The following is an 11,773-nucleotide window of genomic DNA, read 5'->3' as shown; positions in this document are numbered from 1 at the left end:
GTTACAGGTCAGGTACAAAAAGCACAAACAAATTCCCAGGGTTTTTCTACTTTTATGCATAAATCGTACACAAATAGAAGTATTGGTCGAGCACTGGGCTGGTCGAGCACAGGTACTGTGACTCTATATAAAATGGGACGAGTCATCAGCGGCGCGAAATGATATTAGCAAAGATTTAGCTCCCCTGGGTAAAGGTCACGTGCATTGTTTACTAGCATGATTCATTGGGAAATGTTGACCGGTATTTGTTTTTTACACCCCTGCTTGTTACCCTTTATGGCATAGATGTCTGCATCTGCAATTGGTGCGACCACTGCACAAATAAGACTAATTTTCTGTTCCCCGCGAATTATGTTCGAACAAGTCTGCAGCTTTTTGTGATCTGGTGATATATTAGCATTTCAGTACGGGCGATTGATAGACCGCAATTGATGGCCATGAGAGAGACCCATAATAGCCAGAAAGTTCTATATACATTTCAGGGCCAGTTTTGGCGAACTTTCGAGAAATAAGAAGAAACACAATTATTCATAAATTATTTATAGCTATTTCGGCAAAATGTATATTTTCATGTCAATCATAATCATGTTTATAAATAAACCTGATTTGTATTACAGTAGATGTTATAAACATGTGTAAAATTTAATAAAGATAAAGCATTGTCATTGATCAGTTATTACACAGATATACTCACTAACTCAGTACTGTACTGTAGAGGTAATGTAAATTTCTGACAGGTGTCAGTTATTGCATGGAGCTAAATTTTAAATTGTTTATATATCTGTGGTTATTGGCATTATATATTGAAATCATTTGTTTATTACATATGCTTGTTTTGTGTTTTATTCCAGGATATTTTAACCAGACTAATTAGAAGTTACAATATACAGTATAGATCCAAGAGACTTTAGTTTTATCCAGAGGTACATTTTCTTGAGTTTCTGTGTTTTCAAAATTTAACCCATTTTGGGACTGAAAGATACGCATGTACATTTTTAGTCCCAGTGACATTCCACAATGGAAGATTTGATTTTACCAAATATAAACTACACTTTTTTTTTTCATTGTTAATGGAACTATATTCACGAAAGCAATCATCAAAGTTTGATATTCTTATTTTTTAAAATAGTTTTTATTTTAACTTTTCACTGACTAAAATGACTCCTATGTTTATGCCGTCTCTCTAGGGCCTTGTCTGTGTGTCTGTGTGTGTGCCTCTCTGGGGCCTTGTCTGTGTGACTGCCTGCATTCCAATGTTGTTTCACATGTAGCTCTTAAAGTGCTTGAGCTTGAGTCAACAAACTGTACAGAAATGTTGATCAGCATGTGAAGTTGTGCACTTGGGGTTTCGCATGTGGATTAATTCAGTTTTGTCAGAGTTATTGCGCATGACTTTGTAAAAATTTGAAACTTTTTATTTGTGTCACACATAGCTCAACAAATATAAATTTGACCTAGAGTCATGAAACTTTTACTGGAGTGTTGGTCAGCATGTGTATTTGTGCACCTAGGAGCTTTCTTCTGGATTTATTCAGTATTTGTAGAGATTTTGCCCTAATATTAAAATTTGCAATTTTCAACTTGCGTCCCACTGTTGCGCATAGATAAAAAAGTATTTGACCTAGAGTCATGAACCTTTAACAAAAATGTTGTGCAGTTGTGTGCCCAGGGCTTGCTTCTTGATTTATTTGTTACATGTATTTGAAAAGTTATTGCGCTTGAGTTAGTTAAAATTTGCCATTTTCAACTTGGGTCCTGCTAGTCATACTATACATCAGTAGACTGACAAAACCTTCTGGGGGCATCCTTGGCCCATGTATTTGTTTAGAGTAAATGACATCTAATAAGTTCATTCACAAGATACTACTAAAATTGAGAAGTATATAGAACGATTTTTTATGCATTTGTTTAATTAGATTCAGGTGATTCCCGTCCAGATTAAATAGAAGATATGGCGGAAAAGTCTCCAAATGATGAAAGTGGCCTAGATGATTCAATATCTGGTGAATTTCCAGAAAATGCTGATAGTACTGAGAAATCACAGAAGTTGAATGAAAGTGATACAGGCACGGTGCCTAAAAAGATACGTCTGCATACCCCTAGTCCTGGTCCTGAGCCATTCATGGTACAACGTAAGATATGGGCATCTGTAGTAACTTTTTATAATAATATTCATGGTTTATAAGGAATTTTACATATAAATTATTAAACAATGAATGATATCTTTGTCAGGCATTGGTAACATACATATTACAGTGCTTTTTGCAACATGATTTTATGTAACCATTCATACTAAAATCATCACCTACTAAGTTGCATTGTTATTGTTGTTTATGTTCATATATAACAGTCAGTTATCGCATTTTGTTTATTCACAACCTCACATGTTTGGTTCACATTTCAAATAGTGTTTGTCATTAAAATTGAAAAATAAAATAGTACTGATAATATTTTTAAACACAAATCATACAAAAATATGTCATTTAAATTCCGGGGATGGCAAATTTCATAAGCATAGTTATGATATAAATTTAAACATACTGAATGTTTATTTTTCCAGCATCTCCTCCAAAGTTTGTAACATTTGATGACTTGATGGCTGCTGCAAGTGGTGTAAGGAATATGAGTCTTGCCCATGAGATTGCTGTTGATTCCAACTTTAAATTTGAGAATGTGCAACAACCTGGGTCTAGGTAGGTTTATTCATGTATGCCATAGACTGAATTTAGGTTAAAGTCAAGAAATAATTGCCCTTTAACTCTTCAATTTCACCCCTATTGAAGATAAATTGCATTCCAGATTCTAACAGTACCATTAAAGAATAGTCTAATTAATTTTTGTGATTCATAAAATTTGCTTGCTTTTTAAAGTAAGTCATTAAGTGTATTAGCAGCATTCTGGTTATTTGCCACAGTTGTTAATAATTACTTTCCTTGAAAAGTTTTTTTTAGAAAGTAACCTGCTGTAACTATTAATAATATTATATACATGTACAAGTTACTTGTACAAAGTCAAGTTAAAGTTGTACTGTATGTACATGTATGCTGTTTTTCTTACCACACTTGTTAGCATGAGTATACACAGAATATAGGGGAAAGGGGAAAAGTTTTATAATGATGAAGAAATATATGCACAAACAAAAAGAATATACATGTAAATAGAATTTTACTGGAATAATTGAGCGTTGTTTTACAGTCTGCAAAAGCAAGTGAAAGAAATTATACACAAAGCATTCTGGGATGCATTCAGTGAGAAGTTGGAGGAAAATCCACCTGACTTTGGACATGCTGTGGTTCTCATTAAAGAAGTGAAAGAGGTAAATTTTATATGTAGACAGACTTTTCTTGACACTTTAATCAGTGAATATTTCAGTTCAAAGAACAAATGTCAATTCCATATGCCAAATTTTTATACCTGATATACAGTCATCAATTTATTTATTTCCTATAATTTATGTAAGCACTAAGCAGGTTATACTATTGCCTGAATTAGGTTTTTTTTTTATTTCTAAATTTAATTTCAGTGAATTTGTCAGTATTTGATCATAACTATATCTGTTAAATAGAATTAATAATTTTATGTAAAGAACTATTGATTTATATACATTACAGGAACTTTATTTGTTTTCTTAGAGTTTGATGTCTGTGTTATTGCCCCAGCATAAACGCTTACAGTCACAGATGGAGGAAGTTCTTGATCTAGATCTTATTCAACAGAAGCTTGAGAATGATGCATTCGACATTTATTACTACTCCGATTATGTAGTAGGCATTATGGGTAAATTGTGTGCTCCTGCCAGGGATGATCGTATAGCCAAATTGAAGGAAACGAAAGAAATCGTGCCATTGTTTAAGTATGTTTTCACTTTATTTAAGAATATGAAAAAGGTTTAGTGTTCAACAAAAATGTACTGAAGAAAAACTTAGTTTAAAAGTGATATATAACACAGCATGTTTTATTCATAAGTTTCTATACCACTGCTGTTTCAGATAAATGAATTTATTTGTAAACTTGATTACATATCTATTAATACAAAATCATACAAATTTACATGTACATATATCTTGAAGCATGCTTTTTTACGGTGTTGTAATGAATATATGTTGTGTTCATTTGCATAATGGAAGAAGGATGTTATGATTTTAATTCCAAAATGGAATGAAATAGATTATCCAGCAATTGATTTAAACAACATTTTTTCTCTCTCAAAACTAGTGGTCAAAATTACTCCGAAATTGTTTTCTATGTCAGAATTGTACAGATCATGAATAAAATGTAATTTATTTATGTCACAGTTTTCAGTGTTAAAGTCATAAGTATTTAATGATGAATGTGAAAACTTCAGGGAAATATTTGAAGTTCTTGACCTGATGAGGATGGATATGGCTAACTTCACCATACAACAGATTAGACCATACATACAGCAACAATCAGTAGAATTCGAGAAGAAAAAGTTTGAAGAATTTATAATGAAACAGCAAGGTTTGTGTTGTAATGTTTACAAATCGTAACATTAGAGGGCAGTTTGATTTTTGTGCCCCCACTATAGGGGGGGGGGGGGGCGGCATTTAGATTTACCCTTGTCCGTCTGTCCATCTGTCTGTTCCCTTTTTGTGTCGCACGTAGCTCAAAAAGTAATTGGCCTAGAGTCATGAAACTTTGTTGCTCAGCATGTCAGCATGTGTAGTTGTGCACCTGGGTATTTTTGTGTGGATATAATTAGTATTTTTAGAGTTATTGCCCTTGACTAAGTAAAAATTTGCAATTTTCAACTTGTGTCACATGTAACTAAAAACGTATTTGACCTAGAATCATGAAATCTTACAAGAATGTTGCTCAGCATGTGTAGTTGTGCACCTGGGTATTTTTGTGTGGATATATTCAGTATTTTTAGAGTTATTGCCCTTGAATTAGTAAAAATTTCCAATTTTCAACTTGTGTCGCATGTAACTAAAAAAGTATTTGACCCATAGTCATGAAACCTTAAAGAAATCTTGCTCAGCATGTGTAGTTGTGCACCTGGGTATTTTCGTGTTGATATTTTTAGTATTTTTAGAGTTATTGCCCTTGACTTATTAAAAATGTACAATATTTAACTTGTGTTGCACATAACTCAAAAAGTTTATGACCTGTAGGCCTGAAAGTTTACAAGAATGTTGGTCAGCATGTGTACTTATGCACCTTGGGGTTTTCTTGTGGATTTATTCAGTATTTGTAGTATTTGCCCTTTACTTAATAAAATATTTTTAGTTTTCAACTTGGGCACATGTAGCCAAAAAATATTAGACCTAGAGACATAAGATTGACAAATTGGTGGAGTGTGGGGGCACCCTTGTCCTATGAACACATATCTAGTTAAATGATCAAATCCCCAGTAAACACCCCCATAATACATTTTGGCGTAAAATCATTATGATCACATCAACAAAGTTCTGACAGATAGACATATTGGAGCTAAATGATTGGCTTATTTCCACTGCCCCATTAGGGTTAATTGTGGCTGGCTTTTAATTGACTGATGCATAATAGTTGTGCATTTTTAGCTCACCTGTCACAAAGTGACAGGGTGAGCTTTTGTGATCGCTTTTCGTCCGTACGTCCGTCGTCCATCCGTCGTCCGTCCGTAAACTTTTACTTTAAATGACATCTCCTCATAAACCACTAAGCCAATTTCATCCAAACTTCACAGGAATGTTCCTTTGGTGGTCACCTTTAAAAATTGTTCAAAGAATTTAATTCCAGAACTCTGGTTGCCATGGCAACCGAAAGAAAAAACTTTAAATATCTTCTTTTAAAAAACCATAAGAGCTAGAGCTAAGATATTTGGCATGAAACATCTTCTAGTGAGTGTCTACCAAGTTTGTTCAAATAAAGGCCCTGGGGTCAAAATTGGCCCCGCCCCGGGGGGTCATTGATTTTCCCTATATGCATATAGTAAAAACTTATAAATCTTCTTTTAAAGAACCCAAAGAGCTAGAGCTAAGATATTTAGCATGAAATCTGTTCTAATGGGTGTCTACCAAGTTTGTTCAAATAAAAGCCCTGGGGTCAAAATTGGCCCCGCCCCGGGGGGTCATTGATTTTCCCTATATGCATATAGTAAAAACTTAAAAAATCTTCTTTTAAAGAACCCAAAGAGCTAGAGCTAAGATATTTAGCATGAAACATGTTCTAATGGGTGTCTACCAAGTTTGTTCAAATAAAAGCCCTGGGGTCAAAATTGGCCCCGCCCCGGGGGTCATTGATTTTCCCTATATGCATATAGTAAAAACTTATAAATCTTCTTTTAAAGAACCCAAAGAGCTAGAGCTAAGATATTTAGCATGAAATATGTTCTAATGGGTGTCTACCAAGTTTGTTCAAATAAAAGCCCTGGGGTCAAAATTGGCCCCACCCCAGGGGGTCATTGATTTTCCCTATATGCATAAAGTAAAAACTTAAAAAATCTTCTTTTAAAGAACACAAAGAGCTATGGCTAAGATATTGAGCATCTGAAACATGTTCTAATAGGTGTCTACCAAGTTTGTTCAAATAAATGCCCTGGGGTCAAAATTGGCCCCGCCCCAGGGGGTAATTGATTTTCCCTATATGCATATAGTAAAATCTTAAAAAATCTTCTTTTAAAGAACCAAAAGAGTTAGAGCTAAGATAGTTTGCATGAAACATGTTCTAATAAGTGTCTACCAAGTTTGTTCAAATAAAAGCCCTGGGGTCAAAATTGGCCCCACCCCAGGGGGGTCATTGATTTTCCATATATGCATGTAGTAAAAACTTAAAAAATCTTCTTTTAAAGAACTCAAAGAGCTATGGCTAAGATATTTAGCATCAAACATGTTCTAATAGGTGTCTACCAAGTTTGTTCAAATAAAAGCCCTGTGGTCAAAATTGGCACCGCCCCGGGGGTAATTGATTTTCCTTATATGTGTATGGCAAAAACTTAAAAAATCTTCTTTGAAAAAACCCAACTAGCTAGAGTTAAGATATTAAGCATGAAACATCTTTTAGTGAGTGTCTACAAAGTTTGTTCAAATAAAAGACCTGGGGTCAAAATTGGCCCCGCCCCGGGGGTCATTGATTTTCTTTATATGTGTATAGCAAAAACTTAAAATCTTCTTTGAAAAAACCCAAATAGCTAGAGTTTAGATATTAAGCATGAAACATCTTCTAGTAAGTGTCTACAAAGTTTGTTCAAATAAAAGCCCTGGGGTCAAAACTGGCCCGGTCCCAGGGGTGTCATTGTTTTTAACTATATGTGTATAGTAAAAACTTTAAAAAAATCTTCTTTTAAAAAGCCCAATGAGCTAGAGCTTAGATGTTTAGCATGAAACATCTTCTTATGGGTGTCTACCAAGTTTGTGCAAATAAAAGCCCTTGGGTTAAATTGGCCCTGCAACGTTGGGGGGTTGGGGGGGGGGCTATATACAGGTGAGCGACCTCAGGGCCATCATGGCCCTCTTGTTAGCCAGACTTCTCAAAGAAATAATCTGTGTGTCATAATATTTTGTTGAAGTTTTTGGTTCAACTTCATGTGCTTCTTCATTTCTCATCAACTAGTCAAGGTAATCACATGAAACTTCACAAATGTCTTCATATGTAGTGAAGGTATTCACTAGAAATTGTTCTCAAGTGAAGGTCATAAGACCTTTAACTCAGGTATGTTATTTGACTGAATTATAGCACCTTGTGATCTTAGAAAATTCTTCATTAGGTTTTGCATGCGAGATTAACTCTACAGCCATTGGAGGTATTTTCTTTAAAATTCACATTTTTCTTTAGGATTTTGATTGTCAATCAATATCCAAATCCTACGAGTTTTCCATTAATTATGAATGAAATCTTTTCCTCTGCAAATTATTACATTATTCAGTCCTTTATTTTACAATCAAGTATTGAGAGTAGTCAAGATCTTTCATACAGTTAGCATGTTTAAATGATTTTGGATTTTTCATTGTGTATCATGTTTTATGTACAGTCCAACCTCGATTATTCGAAGTTCCCGGGACTGAAAATTTACTTCGAAAAATCGATGGGTTCGAATAATCCAAATCCGAACATAGTGATAGACGAAAACTACACCACTTGACCATATCGCAAATTCTAGCGACATTAAATGTTTACAACTCATCTGTTACCGGTAATCAATCGAGAAAAACAAATAAACAATGATAAATGTTTAAAATATTTTTATTGTTTACTTAAACATAACTATTTCCAGATTCTGTAGCACATATAGCGTATAAGTTAATATAAACATGCATGAACATTAAAAATATCGCTGTCATCCTCCGCATGAGAGAGAAAAAAAACATCGGGCACGGCGCAGGATTTAAATAATAGATATACATGTAGATGCATTACAAATGTATTCAACATTATACAAGTAATATTAATATTTTATCTTCGTCAAAATATAAACAAGCAACTTGAAAAGTCATATTATTTTTCACTTCTAAATGTAATTTTCACAGACACATTTCGGTAATATTAAACATCCAAGATTGCTCAGCCAGAATATCTTGTGCTTACGTAGACATATTGCACTGATTTGAAATAGAAACTGGGAATTCACATTTATAAAGAAAAACATGACACAGTTCGCTAGTTGTTTGTTTTTATTTGTTTATTTTTTCAATCCATTCCTTAATTAAAATCTTAATTTGAACAGATTTAACCGTCCAATTAATATCACAGTTTATTTTCATTTGTTCAGCTTTAATCATCAATTAAAATAATTACATAACACATATTTTGAACACTTTTAACCGTCCAATTAAAAGCGTACAATTAATGTTCGGTAATTAAAGTTGAAAATGTACACGCAAATCGTTATTATCACGATTAACTAAATACACCCACCGTTGTTAGAAGTTTTTCACAAGTCGGGACGGTCAGCGAGTCAATCAGTGCCAATTAGTCTGGCTTCGAATAATAGGTGTGAAATTCTTATATAATGATATAATCGGGACCGAAATTTTGCTTCGAAAAAAAGGAGGTATTCGGATAATGCATTTCGAATAATACGTTGGTATTTATATTAGATTATATAGAGATGAAAACGGGACCGTAGATCAACTTCGGATAATGCCGGGTATTCGAATAATGGGTTGTCGAATAACCGGGGTCGGACTGTAGTTCAGTAAGTAAACGATATTACAATAAAAGTTAAAAACTAATTTTCTAGAGGCTGGCATAGACGGTCTTGAGCTTACAAAGTGTTGGTTGGCAAGAAGTTTTGAGAACTTAAAGTCAAGGCCAGTAGCTCCTGAAGAGGAAGTTTCCCAACCAAACATGCCCACCCCAGCAGCTATTCTAAATGGTGCTTATATGGAATTATTGCAGTGGGATACTAGCAGAATTTTTCCAGAGGTATGCTATGTAATTACAATGTTTACAATAAGTTTAAAGTAAAGTAGATACAATATTTAGTGAATGTTACATTATTATGCTCCCCGAAAAATTTGGGGGGGAGCATATTGTCGACTGGTTGTCCGTCCGTCAGTCCTTACAAACCCAGAGGTACTTGTGTGACTTGGAGAACAATGGGTAACAGTAAATTCTCTTTGATCCTATTCATTCCGTTTTTACTTGTGTGTCTTTTTTTAAGCCTTGTGTGACTAAAAATGGCCAAAAAGATCAAAGGAAAAGTCACATAAGTACCATTTTGTGAGTACATCCGCTCGTCCGTATGTACGTCCCGAATTCGTGTCCGGCCCATAACTTTGGTATTTGAAGTCTGATTTTACAACTATTTCACAGAAATGATCACCATATTCAGACGACGTGTCAGGCACAACATTTGGGTTGCTTCCTTGAAGGTCAAGGTCACAGCATGACCTTTAAGCAAAATCTTGTCCGGCCCATAACTTCATTATTTGAAGTTTGATATTACAACTATTTTACAGAAATGATCACTTTATTGAGAGGACGTGTCGCACACATCATTTGGGTCACTACCTTGAAGGTCAAGGTCACAGCATGACCTTGAACAAAAATCGTGTCCGGCCCATAACTTGGTTATTTGAAGTTGGATTTTACAGCTATTTCACAGAAATAATCACCATATTGAGACAACATGTTGTTCGGAACATTCGGATCGCTACCTTGAAGTTCAGTTCAAGGTCACAGCATGACCTTGCAGCAAAATCATGTCGGGCCCATAACTTTGTTAATTGAAGTCTGATTTTACAACTTTTTCCCAGAAATCATCACCATATTAAGACGATGTGTCGCCCGCAACACTTGAAGCAAAATCGTGTCCAGCCCATAGCTTGGTTTTTTGAAGTTGGATTTTACAACTATTTCACAGAAATGATTACCATATTGAGACGATGTGTCACGCGCAAGTCGGTAGATAGATCTAATTGAGTAGAAGTGCAGTGCAAAGAACAGTAACTCTGCATTGCCTAAATTTGGAATTATCACACTTTGAACTTTGTCTAGAACATAACTCTGAAACTACAAAAGATACTCTTCTGTGTCCAAATCCTAGTCGGGGAGCATCACCCGGTTTAACCGGCTCTTGTATTTTATGGATGTGGTATAATTACAGCAGGCAAAGTTGTGGCAGCAACATATTTTTCATACTAATTGATTGATATTCTATTCTAATATATACTTGTATGATTTATTTAAAGGCTCTATATGCCTCAAAAATGTTTTTATTACTGATAAAAGTAAAAAAACTGCTCTGGTTATATTTTGCTATTATAATTACAAGTTATTACATATTCAGCACTATTTTCTTCAAGTAATAAGGATCTAACATGCCCTAAACCCATCATTTATTTAGATGGCAAAGTAAAAATGATGTGCAAGTGGAATTTCGTGTTATACAGTGCACTCCGGATACAAGGAGATTGTTGGGACTTTGCATGATTCCTCGTTATAAACAGGTCTTGTTATAACCGGAACATAACAAAATGTGAAATCTGACACCGTCGAGCATAATTTATTTCTACTTTTGCTTTTGCAAACATCTTTTTTAAAGAGTACAGAATGGGAGGTAACTCTTTGCACTCAGAAGTATTTGTTTTATTTAAATAAACATGTATATAAATATATCTAGCTATCATAGAATTTAAACAAAACATATGAAAACACATAGTACTACGTTCAACCAGGCGGGTTTTTATTAACATGTACATTTCAAAGTTCGTTTTCAAAAGTCACATAGTGTATTTCATAGTGTATTTCTCACAAACACCGAATAACACTGCAAGAAATTAGCCGTTTCCTTTGTGCTAATCACTCAATAAAATTGTTTTGTTATGACATTTCGTCAAATAAAGGACAATTTAGCCCGGAGCGCTGACAAAACAAGGCGCTAATTGCTCAATAATTTCAATTTCTTCCTTAATCACCATTGTTTTTCTCAAGGTGACAAACTGATGCAGACAAAGTGCCAATGAAGTGATCACGTTAACTGAAAAATATGCATGAGACGTCAAATATATGTATGTTGTAACCGATATCTCGCTAAAACCGATCTCGTTATAAATGATAAAAAATGAAAGGAAAACAGCTGGGACACAGTAGAATGTACTTTATAAGCGGTATCTCGTTAAAACCGATCTCGTTGTAAGTGGAGTAGACTGTATACATAATTTTACTATCATCTCCTAACCAATAGTGTGGATTAGCATGATTCCATTGTATACTGTGGTACTCTTGACGGTATATTTATGTTTCAGACCCTTGTATTAGACCAAAGTAGATATCTTGAGTTAAGAGAACAGACACTGCGTCTCACAATGGTTACATCAATATTACTGGT

At 34.4% G+C, this 11,773-nt stretch overlaps 1 protein-coding gene across 1 annotated transcript; it reads left to right on the top strand.

The window, feature by feature from the left end:
* Positions 1–253: 253 nt before the first annotated feature.
* On the top strand, positions 254–11,768 carry LOC132746421 (T-complex protein 11-like protein 1; the record flags this gene model as incomplete). The annotated part of the gene is made up of 9 exons (XM_060735545.1): positions 254–404; positions 852–923; positions 1,917–2,132; positions 2,561–2,693; positions 3,196–3,316; positions 3,633–3,853; positions 4,346–4,482; positions 9,182–9,366; positions 11,691–11,768. Coding segments are annotated over exons 3-9 (1,056 nt in total), but the record flags the coding sequence as incomplete, so codon positions are not given.
* Between the last annotated feature and the right edge of the window lie 5 nt (positions 11,769–11,773).

Source organism: Ruditapes philippinarum, unplaced genomic scaffold (genome assembly GCF_026571515.1).
Source record: "Ruditapes philippinarum isolate M1 unplaced genomic scaffold, ASM2657151v2 ctg21829_1_1_1_1, whole genome shotgun sequence".
Lineage (NCBI taxonomy): Eukaryota > Metazoa > Mollusca > Bivalvia > Venerida > Veneridae > Ruditapes > Ruditapes philippinarum.
Note: the sequence above shows the minus strand (reverse complement) of the source record. Positions and strands in the feature narration are given on the sequence as shown.